This window comes from Lotus japonicus, chromosome 4 (genome assembly GCF_012489685.1).
Source record: "Lotus japonicus ecotype B-129 chromosome 4, LjGifu_v1.2".
In the NCBI taxonomy this organism is placed as follows: domain Eukaryota; kingdom Viridiplantae; phylum Streptophyta; class Magnoliopsida; order Fabales; family Fabaceae; genus Lotus; species Lotus japonicus.
This window is the reverse complement of record NC_080044.1, coordinates 26,836,502-26,850,273: the sequence shown is the minus strand read 5'-3', so window position 1 is coordinate 26,850,273 and position 13,772 is coordinate 26,836,502. Positions and strand designations below refer to the sequence as shown.

Genomic DNA, 13,772 nt, shown 5'->3' with positions numbered 1-13,772 from the left:
GCATTTCCTTTATGACAAAATGGTGAATTGTATCATGTTACACTTAATTGATATTCAAACATTATTCTTTCTCTTTCTTTTTTGGTGACATGGAGGGGCATGGCCCCAAAGCGACAACAAACGCTAGACTAGAGGAGCGTGAAGCGAGGCTTAAGCCTCATCAGCGTCCTGGTACAAAAGATGACGACCTTCCGCTAACGAAAACTGTAACACTTGAGTTCAGAACCCAAAGACATGGGCTGATTTAGCTAGACTACCTGCCACAGAGTTGGCTTCCCGAGAACCGTGCTGAACTGAACCTCCACATTCAGCGGGATCGCACGACGAATAACACCCACCATCTCCAAAAAAGGATTAACCAGCGGCTCTGAAGATGTAATAGCCGCAACAGCCTCCGCCAAATAACTTTCGATCACTATCACACCACCTCCAACCAGTGCGAATGGGCCAAAGTTCTGTTAGTAGAGGATTCGAGAGGTGCGAAGACGCCTACAAAATCCGTGCCATCAGTGACCAGAACTGTCCCGAAGAACACCACCACACGTCGCCTCACCGACACCCCAAACCAAGCCATCAACATTGTACTTGTGCCATCCTACCGTGGGGAACAACCAACAGGGACTGGTGCTGCTGACACCATACACTCTCTATATAGCAACTGATCTCCAAGCCATGGTAACATTATCGCATTTACAAAATTCACATATCAAGAATCACTATGACTTCTATTCCTTTAACACAATCAACTGACATATTTGGCTTTCAAAGATAGCTTTTCCAATTGAACAAAGCGATCAAAATGAGAAAACACATTCACATTCAATCCAATGGATAAAATAACACACTAAATGCTAGAAATAAAAAGATTTTTTTTGTGTCAACAAAAATAAAAGTAGTTAAGTTTCACCAAAGAAAAGGGCTTAAATTTCAAATCCCAATGAGCTCCAAGCTCCGGCATAAAAAAATTATTAAAAAAATATAATATAAAACCATTCACATAATAACTTCAGTTTTTTTAACATAATAAATATTGACAACACATGTATGATATTCAATTTATATCAATGGATATTGTAAAAATAAAAGACTTCCATAAAAAGTATTACTGTCTAAATTAGAAAAGTAATAGTTATGTTATGTACATTTATATATATAAAGTAGTATAAAAAAATTAATTTCTCACCAGTTTAAAAAACTAGTATGACATAAAATGGTAACAATACAAGGCAGTAAGTAAATGGACAATTGCAAAATTCCTATGATCTCTAACTTCAATCAGGATTATAAGCCTTACCCAACAAATCAACATCACATTAGATAACTTCTTCAATGGTAGAAACTTAGGAATCCTCAATCTCAATACACACCCCATTAGTACTGCTAAATATATGCTTTTTTTTCATAACGGAGTTCGAAGGCTTGCCCTATCTTGAACTAGAATACTATCCTATATTACCTACAAATTTCATCATCATTCACCCTTAATGATATAAACATGCACTATGTTTTCAAAAAAAAAAAATGATATAAACATGCACTCATTAGAAACTCTGAATTTGATCCCCTCCTTACCAGAAGAGAAACAATAAATATACTAAAGTACATAAGCTAATACAGAAGCTATAAATCTTTACACTCGGAAAAACTGCAGAAGAAGAGTCCTCAGATTAACTGGACCAAATTACATTGCTCTAGGTGACCACCCTCTTAAAAATAAAAAGATTTACCTCTCATCCTTTAAACTTCCATTCCCGACGGCACATGGGGCAATGCGCTTGTGATGTCTGAGAATTCACCCATTTCAGGATACAGTGCAAATGAAATGCGTGATTGCATTCACCCCAAACTGCAAGTAGTACAAAAATCAGTTACAATAATTACTTATATAGTATTTCTAGAATCTTGCAATTTGATTAGTTAGACATTTAATCCACCCAAATCTTATATAGAAAATGATAAAACTGTCATACAGGTAGTTATAGCATGTTTGTGAAAAACCAAAAAGCGAACAATATTCAGTTCTGAGGCACTTTTATGAGGAGCTCTTTGTAAGTTTTCACCTCTCTAAGGAAGAGAGAGTATCAAATAAAAAGGAAAGTCATCTATGTCAGTTAGCAGCAATAATATGGACACTTATATCTGAACACTTGTTGATGTTGATGTAGTTTCATCCACAATTCAGTCAGAATCAATTTTCTCTCTATGATTTCATTTTAGTTTGATGGTATTAAAGCTCCACTCTGTGCGACTATTCCAATGGCATGACAACAATGGTCCAACTGTGAGTAACGCAATTCATAGTTTGCTTGATCTTTTCTGCAAGCCCATCCTTTGCCCATCCAACTAAGAATCCAGCTGCAAGCCTGCAACCTTAGTTAATCTGCCATTAACAGGTAACAATTACCATTCTTGGACAAGATCTATGAATAAGGCTATGATTTTGAAAGATATTTTTGGGTTCTTGGATAGAAGTATACCTATGACAAACAGATTTGATCAAGTTTGATGCATGGGAATGCTGTAATAAACTTGGTCCTTTCATGGATTTTGATTTCTATTTCACCTTCAATATCCCAATGTGTTGTTTACATGGATATAGCATCTGATGTTTGGAAAAACTGCCAAGGTGATTGGGGTAGCAATGCTGAGCTGCAGCAAGATATATTTTCGTCCAAGCAGAACTCTTTCATTGACATATTATTTCACTGAACTTAAGGTTTTTGTGAAGAACTAGAGAGTTGTTAACCCCTTCCTCAATATAAGTGTCCAATCAAGTGTGCTTATGTAGCTAGGGCCAATTCGAGGTTCTTCAAATGAAGCTAGATTACTATAGAGGTTGTACTATTTGCATTTGCAAATGAAGCTCAGTCAGTTTCTACTGTTTCTACGTGTGAGAAGGAACTAATGGCTATTAAAAAATGGGGGCATTAAATGTTGAGAAGGAAATTTTGTGGAGTCCACAGATCATAAAAGCCTCACATTCTAGGCTGATTGGATTATGATGAGTGAAGAACAGAAGAAGTGGATTTCAAGACTGTTTGCAGAGATGTTCAAATTGGCAGGAACAAAGTTGAGGTTCAGTTCTGCATATCATCCACAAACGGATGACAAAATAGGAGCTTAAAAGCTTACTTGAGATGCTTGAAAGGTACCAAACCAAAGCTATGGGCCGAGTTGAGCACAACTTCAGTTCAATAGAAATTACCACTCATCCACAAAGATGACCCATTTTCGGGCTTGTATGGGAAGGATCCTCCAGCTGTGATTAGAGGGGATGTGGAGCAAACTTCAGTACAGGAAGTTAACAAAATGATAGATGAATGGAATGATATGTTAGAAGAAGTTAATAAAATGATAGATGAATGGAATGATATGTTAGAAGAATTTAAGGAGCATTTTGTGAAGCTCCGAAATACCAGGTTTAAGCAGAAGAAGTATTGTCTCTTAGAAAAAAATCACCAGGGGCTATAAAGGTTTGGATCAAATGAAAACACTTGCCTACTTGTGAAAATTCTTGGGAAATGTTACCTGAGGTTCAAGAACATTTCCCGGATTTCCACTTTGGGGACAAGGTATATTCTACAAGATGGATGGATGAAGTACCAAAGTCAAAGTCCATGATAACTAAAATGTATGTGAGGAGGGGAAAGAGGTGGGATGCATCGGATATTTTAGATCAAGATTAGAAGATAGAAAAAGGAATAACTAGTTTCCTAGTTGGCAATAGTGAGTGAAAGGATGCATGTAGGCCAGTTGGAGGGACAGAATATAGGTAGAGGGTGTTTGATTGGACTGGCTGGAACTTGGCTTGGATTGGCAGAGATTAGGCACTCTCAAAATTGTCTAGTCTGTTTTTCATTTTCTTCTTTTTTATACAATTTGTATACAGGCCATACCACGATCAAAATTTCATTTTTCAGATTTAATATGGAAGTACAACATACCTTTCCTTCTCTGTTCCTTTTAAGTATTTTCTGGTACCTATCATAATCTAAACAATTTCACACATTAGGGAAGATAGAGATTCTCTGTCCTAAATGTAGAGACCCTGTGAGCAATAAGCAGGAACTTTTTGTATATAAGGTTATAACCTACAAACTTATAAAGAAAGTTTGAAAACTCTATTAAGCTAACTACTAAAGATCTGTTTTCTGAGGCTTCCTTAAGACCCCACAAAGTAGGAACACCATCAAGCTACTATGAGAATAATTGAAACACAAGCATTTAACTGCTGTGCAGTTGAGCTTACTACGGCTTGAGTAGCATAAAACTCCCAAAAATAATGATAACGAAGAGAGTCACCACGACATAATATTATCGGAAGCTTACTTATCGGGCAGTCATCCCCAGGAAGTTTGCAGTCAGGACAACATCCATCAAAGGCCATCCTACAAATCCCACATGTTTCATCCTGCGCATCCCAAGTCCACGAAGCAACAGCATGCCATCTACAATTTGAGAAAGGAGAATGAGGACATTTAGTAGCAATTGCAAGTAATAGATAGAAAACTAAGGGGAAAACTAAGGATGCTAAATTTTTTGGAATTAAAACTATCTGAAATTCAATTGGCAGATAGTTTCATCAACCAAAATTCATAACCTTTACAACCCACTTCATTTTCACTCTCCTCTCTCTAGTCCACCTTCTACCAACTGCAGATACACAACTCTAGGCTATCCTACCACATAAAGCTGAAAAATGAAAATGATTTTCCATCATCAACCCAACCCAATAGAGCAATAACAGTGAAAATCTACACATTTCCACTCCCTATTTCCCACCTTCTCCAACAAGTACTATAAAACAAACATACCCAGAAAGCAGAACAAGTTCATGATCATCTTACAATTACAAAAGTTATGTTGAAGATGAAAAGGAGAACTTACTCTTTGTAGAAGATCAACGAATATCAAGACCGAGTGACATTTGTCAAGAAAAACATCATCTTTTTTACATTCTTCAAATACCCAATTAATGATATATTCAAGAAAAAAAGGCTGAGTGAGTAAAAGAATGAAAATTTGAAAACGTACAACCCTGTGAAGCAAAGTTACAAACATGTAATCTGCGAAAAATGAAAGAGGAAATGAAGAGTAGGATTTTGAGAAGGATACGCAAGATCTTCACTTTCATCTCTGTCCCCAGCAATGGTCGATGGTGCAGAATTGGTGCGAATATGAATTTACAATTTAGAGACCAAGATTTTGAAATGGAGTAAAAGTGAGTCTATGATATCGAACACAATAGACACAATGTTGTTAAAATGAGTTATGATACAACCACAATTCTTTTTTTTCCACCTTTATTTTCTATCTATTTCTCTCTTCTCTATTAATCAAATCATCTATCATATATTTTTATTTTCTCTCTCTTTTCTTCCTATCTCTCTCTTCCTCCACCTCTACTTTGAGGTGTGAACCAAACATTATTCATGTTAAAATATTTGGGTTTAAATACACTTTTTGCCTCTATAGTTTCACGAGTGCGCGCTTTTGCGCCTCTCTAGTTTTAATTACTTCGCTCTAATTAAGTCATTTTACAAATTTCAATTTTCATATGGACTAGGTGAGCCCTCTCGTTGTAATAGGGTATCACTCATGATGTTTACTGGCACAGTGATGTTCATAGGAACCCAAACAAGCGAATCAACCAAATGACAAGCGCGGGTTCATAGGAACCCACGTGGTCGTGGGTTCGATCCCCACAAACGGCGCCAAATGTTCTAGTATGGAGCATTGTGAGGTAGGGTAATACCTAGAGTGTAGAGAGATTGCACTAGAGAGAAAGGGTAGAGAGAGAGAGCGTAAATGAATTTTACTCGTAATATTGAGAAATAAGCCAAAATCCCCGTACAATTGATAACTGCGGCCTATTTATACGTGTGGGTGTCTGGGCCCCGCGTGTTAGCCTATTCTTGATGGGCCACTTGAGCCACGCATTTAGGCCCGACTTAGAGGCCAACTGACCCGCCAATGGCGGGCTACCTTAGGGCGCTGCCCCTATAGGGGCTCGCCCGGTCCAGGAACTAGCTAGGGATCGCTCAAGGGTGGGTGTTGTGCTTGTATGGAATCTTCGCCTGGAAGTTATAAGGCCCAAGAGCCCAACTAGGAGTTACTTAGGGTTTTGGAAACCCCTTAAAAAAAGGGAATACTTGTCCCTTGAAAAAGGACTTTTTGGCTTGTTATGCATAGGAGACTACGATATTATATTACCCTACCTCCAGTAGGGTTTTGGACCTATCACTGTCACTATTGTTTCTATACTGGAACAATTGGCGTCGTTTGTGGGGATCGATAAATTGATTCCTAGATCACATGTTTACCTTTGTTTGTTTGAGATTGTGAGATTTAGTGATGGAGCCGTGTCAAAGGCGATGCAAAAGATTCAGGTTGTTCAGGGAGAGCAATCGGTAAAGGTGCAGTCAGTGCAGCGTGGGCCATTTCAGGTGGACCTAGGTTGAGCAGAACTAGATCTATGAGCATAGAAAGCTCAAGGACCACCATTACCACCTCCTCCACCGCCATCTCCTCCACCTCCACCACCTCCATTGCCTCCACCTTCGCCGCCTCCACCGCCACCACCTCCACCGCCGCCATCATTGGTGGTAACTCAGGAGAACTGGGACAAAGAAACCCTAGAGTTTATCTTTTTGAATTCCTCATTTTGTTTGAACCACCAAAAATAAGAAGTGACCTAGGAAAATGAACGCCCAAAAAAGGGGCGAATGCGAACAAGACTGTGATAGAGACACAACAACGGATGATGATTGGACCGGGCGGGACATCCCTCATATGATTCCCGCCCATTACACTCATGGAAGATGGCGACACGTCAGTTTGGCAAAGGTCACGGGCGACAATGGAAGGTCTGAAGGTCTATCGTTTTACCGAGGGTCCCATCTGCCAGCTAGAAGATTCTTTTGGGTTTGTCTTATCTGCATAGGGATTTGGGCCTCGCTTGTAAAGGCCCAAATATAGGAACAATCTAGATGTTGACCACACCCTCTATAAAAGGGAGATTTTTACCTTGTATCTGACAACTTTACTGTCATTAATGAGAATGTTTCCCTTTTATTACATCATGTCCATATTTGTGCTGTGCTAGGGTTTCCTTAGTGTACCTTTCTTACTTAAGATATTCCTAGTACAGAACATTGGCGCCATCTGTGGCTCTAACCTAGATCTACACGTGACGTAGAAGGTGAGAGTTACAGCTGATGGAGACTCGTTCATGTGGTGTAGGCCGTCGTGACTTCCGCCGTAGAGATGGAGGTCGACACGACTGACACTGCGACGATCAAGATGATAACCATGTCATACATTCTGAACCAGAGCAGGAGGCTTCCTCGGAGGGTGTTCACTCGGTGGCGCCGTCACAACCGTCACCAGCAACAAAACCAACTCCGAGCAAACCTTCAGCTCTGCTGGCTAAGTCAGATCCAGGTGTACGGAGGCGGCCAGTGACGCCTGTACACATCAATCTGGATGACTTAAGGGCCAACAACCCTGTGAAAGAACAAGAGGCGATAACAGGTATCACGCCAGTCGCTTTAAAGCATATGTTGGATACTTTGCAAAATGTTCAACGCCAGAATGAGCATTTGCAAGCTCAGGTGGAGTATTTGAACCAAATGAGAGATTTCAAGCGTGGACAACGTCTGGAGGCTGAGGATGTAGTTGAATTCCAACCTTTCGTACCCGTCGTCACTGCGGTTGAAATACCCGAGCATCTGCAGACAATGACATTGGACGCCTATTCGGCGACTCTGATCCCATGGAGCATTTGAGGTACTTCAACACCAAAATGGTCATTGGCGGGGCGACAAATGCGGTGAAATGTAGATTGTTGCCATCAACATTTAAGGGCATGGCAATGCAATGGTTTATTAAGCAGCCACCTTTCTCAATTGACAATTTTTTATCTACTAAATTCTTAACTCAATTCTCAGCCAACAATACCACAAAAGCAACTATTTTTGACGTAATCAATATAAATCAACAACCGGGTGAGAAACTTAAAACATACATGGCGAGATTCAACAAGATGGTTGTTCAGCCGGAGGAGGATAGCCCCGATGTGTGTGTGGCATCCTTCAAAAACGGACTTCGTGCAGGACCTTTGAATCGCGATTTGACAAGGCGCCCGGCGCGCGATATGATGGACTTACGAGCCAGAGTTCAAGAATTTATCTTGATAGAGCAAGATGATCAAAACAAGAAGGAAAGGGAAGATTGGAGAAAAGGTGCCCATCCAGGCACTGTTCCACCAGAAAAGCCCAAGGCGGGAAAAGACGCAAGGCCAGCATTCACTCCATGCCAGCCAAGACCTGGCCCATATCAGGATTCCAAACCGGGCTTCCAAAGCAACACTTGGCACAGGAATTCCCAAGGAGCCTCCCCCACTCCGGCGACTCAGCCAGCTGCCTCACCAAATGCAGCCCCACTGACCAAACTAAATGCGCCTTTGAGCACAATATTGAGGGCTGTGGGTCAGACGAATGTTGTGCAATACCCACCACCGCCAAGGCGACCCCCATCTAATGTCGATACTAACAGGTGGTGTGAATTCCACAAAGCTTTAGGGCACACCACTGACAACGGTTGGACCTTGCGACGGGAGATCGATCGATTGATTAAGGCAAGACATTTGGCAAATTTTGTTAAGGATGCGTCAACACAAGAGCTCGCCAAGGCGACTCGGGGTGAGAAAGGAAAAGGCAAGGAAGTGGTGGAAGAATTAGGCGGTCCTGTGGGTGAATGCTCATCTATAGCAGGCGAATTTGGTGGCGGTGAGATCTCCAGTAAAGCCAGAAAAAGATATGTAGCTGCGGTGCACTCGGTGCACGAGGCATATGAAGGAGCATGTTGGTTGAATCACTCACCGATCACATTCTCCCCTCAAGATTTTGCTCATGTAATCCCACATGACAATGATCTGATAGTGGTAACAATCAGAGTTAACAATTACAAAACAAAGAAAGTATTTTTGGACCAGGGATCCTCGGCTGACATTATTTATGGTGACGCATTCGATCGCATGGGTCTAAAAGAATCAGATCTCAAACCATATTTAGGAACTCTGGTTGGATTCACTGGTGATCGTGTCAATGTGCGAGGCTATGTGGAAATCCCAACTGCTTTTGGAGAAAGGGAATTAGTCAAAAAAATTCAAGTCAAGTATTTGGTATTAGCATGTCGTGCAAATTATAACGCCCTCATAGGGCGAGACACTCTCAACAAGTTATGTGCTGTAATATGAACCGCCCACTTAACCATAAAGTATCCGGCGTGCAACGAGAAAATTGGAGTTTTGCGTGTGGATCAGAATGCCGTAAGGGAATGCTATCTTAGGATTGTGGCTCTCTATGGGAGAAAAGCCGCCAAGGAGAGTCATCGAATTACAGAAATTTTCCCTCAGGAAGGGTTTACTCTGGACCCAAGAGACGATGTTGACGATTTCCGCCCGCGGCCCTTGGAAGAAACTAAATCCGCACAAGTCAAGGATAAGGTATTAAAGATCGGCAGTGGCTTGTCAAAAAAATCAAGAGAAACGGTTGCTCGCCCTCTTGGGTGATAACTTGGATCTATTTGCTTGGACGATTAATGATGTACCGGGGATTGATCCTAGTATAATCACTCACAAGTTAGCTGTAAGACCCGAAATTTAATAGATCGTTTATTCATTTAATCTCCTTAATCACGACAACACGTATTATTTAGTAATTAATTGTGACTGAAATATTATTCGCGTCACGACAGCGGAAAATACCTCAAGGAATATTTTCCTTATAGTTATTTAATCGCGCATTTATATTGTAGTATTTTTATATTATTTTCTTGACTCAAATCTAATCGCGGTTGGTGAAAATTAATCAAGTAATAATTAATTTCAATATTTCAATCTTATAGAGGTTTATTTAAATACAAGAATAAAATTAGAATTATTTTTATGTGTTATTTTATTTTAATCTTAGAAATTTATACTATTTAATTATCTCTTTCTTTTATAGAGATGACCTGCTCTAACAGGTCACCTTTTTATAATTACCTACGTTAGCCTGTCACCAAAGAATATTCTTTATTCTTTTCCCTCAACCACTTATCCTTTCATTCAAAATGGTACTTGATGGATTAAAATTTCCCAAGTCCTGGATTCAAATCCTACTGGTACCTAGATACCAAAAAAAAAAAATTTTCTCTTTTATTCAAATTTTCGGATCAATTTCTCTCTCATGCGGGTCCCACTTCACCAATCAGATTCCCCTTTTCTCTCACTCTCTTCTCCCACTCTCCCTCACGCGTTCCCCCACTCACGCTCTCCCTCAACCTCTCGACTCTTTCTCTCTTCCTCTCCAAACCCATTTTCTTCTTCTTCTTCTTCTGATACAGCAACAAGAGTTATCACCATCACCATGTTTCCCTTCTCCCTCTCACGCCAGCCACCACCGCGCCCTCCTCACGCGAGCCCGCAGCCAACCACCGCCACCACCGCGAGCCAAAACGCCACCACCACGCGTTTTTCTCCTCTGGTTCCTCAACCACTACCAGCACCAGTATCACCGTGAGTCCCTCTCCTCCATGGCTGCAACCACCACGAGCTCCAGCCACCACAGACGTGAAAAATAAGGAAAAAAAGAAACCCTAAAACCGCCACCTTTCAACTCCGATCTCCGGCGAACCACTGAGTTTTTGGAGAAACCAACCACACCCTGGAACTCCCCTCGACGTGCGCTGCAAAACCCCTAAAGAAATTTTGGATTCCGACCACCTTCGCCGGGAACCGCCGCCAGCCACCGTGAACCACCGTCTTCTCCGGCCAAACTTCGCCGGAGATTTCACTGAACTCAAAACCAGGAAGCTCTCCTCCTCCTCTTGCTGAATTGATTATCAATTTTGGGTAAGAGATTAATCCTCCCTTCCAATTTCTGCTTTTCCCTTTTCAAAACCCTAATTTTAATCCTCTTATTCATCTGCTGAGTCCTTGCTTGAACTGTGCCAGTGTTGTTCAACAATGATGGTCCTCAGAGGAAGACAGAAGCTGCTGTTACAGAAGATGAAGAAGCAAATTCAGAACCTTAGCCATGAGGCTTAAGGTAGAAAACAAAATATTTTTCTGTTTTGGGTATCGTTTTAATTCTTGTAGGGGCTGAAAATGTTTTTGAAAATGTAAGGGCATTGGAGATGGTTAATCTCTAGTTAGTTCTGTTGTTTATGTATTGATTACCTCTGGATGAGCATGGGTTCGATATTAGATTAGGAGAAGTTATGCTGTTGTTGTCCTGTGATTATAGTAGCTGCTGTTCTGTCAAATACGTAGGTTTAATGACCGAATTTGAAGAAGTAGTCTTCATAAGTATTGTAGCATTTTCTGTTAGCAAAATTTTGCCACTGGTTTCATGTAATTTCGATTTATCTAGCTCAAGTTATACGCATTTTAGTGAGCACGGGTTAAGCTGTCCCGTTTCTCACGAACTGCTGTAGTATTCGATTTTTCCTGAATTTTGTACTTCGAATTTGGACTTGAAAATTTATGAGGATTTACAAAACCTGTAGATGAAGTCAGGATAAAAATATTAGATTTTTCGGAGTTTATTTGACGTATTTAAAAATTAGCTAAAGTCGCTGTACAGTTGATGTTCGTTTTGACAAAATCACTTATTTCAAGAGAAAAGCGTTGTTTATGGAAAAGTTTGAGAAAACCTTTCATTTTAAAATTATATTACAATGTTTGGAGTAGGAAAACATCTTTCGAAACTTACTTACGTATGTTGTTTATTCATTTATGAAAATCAAGAACGTTCGAGTCTTTACGTACATTTATGTTGGAGAAAATAGAGAATAACGTGAAAGAGTAGAGAGAGAGATTGAGGGAAAATATATTATTAACCTAATTAAAACTGAAAGCAATACATGTCTTATATAAAAGACCTAACTTACTAGAAGATAACTAAAAGATAACTTCTTATCATAATAACTAAATCAGTTATTATCTTTTATTCTAGCCTCTATCTAATAGCACTATATCACTATCTATTAGCTAGATTTAATATTTGAATTAATATCCACAATACTCCCCCTTAATTCAAATACCCAAGAGATACTACACCTATCTCTTTCCTTAAGATCACAAATCTTTCAGTCTTCAAAGGCTTGGTGAAGATATCTGCCTTCTGCTCATCAGTGGGGCAGTACACCAGCTCCAGCTTCCCTCCATTCACTTGTTCACGCAGAAAGTGAAATCTGACTTCAATGTGCTTACTTCTTCCATGAGAAATTGGATTTTTAGCAAGACTAATCGCTGAGATGTTGTCCACCATCAGCTCCATTGGCTTCTTAGTCACAAAACCCATTTATTTTAACAGTTCTTCAAGCCAAACAGCCTAGCAGGCAGCAAAGGACCCTGCTATGTATTCAGCTTCACATGAGGAAAGAGCTATGACAGGTTGCTTCTTTGAGGTCCAAGAGATTGGAGCTCCATGCAGCTGAAACAAGTACCCAGAAGTACTTTTCCTGTCATCCAAGTCGCCACTATAGTCAGAATCTGTGTAGCCAACCAGTTCCAGCTCCTTTCCAAGCTTCTTCTGCCTTGGAAACAATATTCCATAATCTGTAGTACCTTGCAGATACCGCAAAATTCTTTTGGCAGCAGCCAAATGTGATTTCTTAGGTGCACACATGAACTTGCTGATGAGTCCTACACCATAGGAAATATCAGGCCTTGAGTTGCACAAAAATCTGAGTGAACCAACAAGTTGCTTGTACAGAGATGCATCAACATCCCCTTCATCATCCCTTCATTAAATTGACAGTGGTTAGGATCTTGGTGAAGTATTCACCTACCTTTTCATTCTCCTCCATCTGAAGACCTTCATACTGTCTTCGAAGAGTTTGCAACTTTACCTTCTTTACCTTGTCACTGCCACTATGAACTTTCTGCAGAATGTCCCACATCTCCTTTGCTGAAGATGCATTTGCTATTTTTTCAAAATGCGTATCATCCACGCATTGATGAATGAGAAACATCGCCTTACAATCCTTCTTCTTCATATCGTTATGAAGAGTCTTCTGTTCTTCAGTCATGTCTTGGGTCAGTGGTTGAAACCCATTCTCTATAACATCAAGAACATCTTGAAACCCAAATAGAACTTTCATCTGAGAATTCCATCGATCCCAATTCTTATCAGTTAGAACTGGGAGATTTACTCCCGGCAGATTGTTACTTGCCATCGTGAGGGTTTCGGTTTCTTGATCAAAATCGAGATTCACAGCGTGTAGGGGAGGAACCTCTGAAACTCGCAGCTTCCACCAATTTCAGAATCGCAGAATTACAATTCTGATGAAGGACGAGACTCGCAGAATCGCACTTCAACAAAACCGAGCCAAACAGATTTGAAACACACAGTTTCACAGCAACCCTAAACCACCAAACCTATCACAGGCCTCGAAACTCGCAGCTTCGATTAGAGGTTGTGTTTGGCTCCATTTAAACAAGATTGAAACACGCAACTTCAATCTTCACGACCCGCAGGTCCAAGAATCGGAACGTGCTCTAGATACCAAGTTGTTGGAGAAAATAGAGAATAACGTGAAAGAGTAGAGAGAGAGATTGAGGGAAAATATATTATTGACTTAATTAAAACTGAAAGCAATACATGTCTTATATAAAAGATCTAACTTACTAGAAGATAACTAAAAGATAACTTCTTATCATAATAACTAAATTAGTTATTATCTTTTATTCTAGCCTCTATCTAATAGCACTATATTGTAAC

The 13,772-nt window shown here is 40.2% G+C and overlaps 2 protein-coding genes and 1 long non-coding RNA gene across 3 annotated transcripts; 2 read left to right on the top strand and 1 right to left on the bottom strand.

Moving 5' to 3' along the window:
* Positions 1-1,522: 1,522 nt before the first annotated feature.
* On the bottom strand, positions 1,523-4,907 carry LOC130712560 (anaphase-promoting complex subunit 11-like; the record flags this gene model as incomplete). Its single annotated transcript, XM_057562389.1, has 3 exons — positions 1,523-1,846; positions 4,330-4,448; positions 4,888-4,907. Coding segments are annotated over 3 exons (255 nt in total), but the record flags the coding sequence as incomplete, so codon positions are not given.
* A 2,867-nt stretch (positions 4,908-7,774) lies between these two features.
* On the top strand, positions 7,775-9,259 carry LOC130712559 (uncharacterized). Its single transcript, XM_057562388.1, has one exon. The coding sequence runs from the start codon at positions 7,775-7,777 to the stop codon at positions 9,257-9,259; it is 1,485 nt and encodes a 494-aa protein (XP_057418371.1).
* An 836-nt stretch (positions 9,260-10,095) lies between these two features.
* LOC130715446 (uncharacterized) lies at positions 10,096-11,402 on the top strand. The gene is made up of 2 exons (XR_009011671.1): positions 10,096-10,897; positions 11,000-11,402. It is a non-coding gene; the product is annotated as an uncharacterized LOC130715446 (long non-coding RNA).
* The last annotated feature ends 2,370 nt before the right edge of the window (positions 11,403-13,772 follow it).

What these genes read in the sequence shown, in the direction of transcription:
- LOC130712559 (XM_057562388.1), top strand. Translation starts at nt 7,775, where the DNA reads ATGGAGCATTTGAGGTACTTCAACACCAAAATGGTCATTGGCGGGGCG.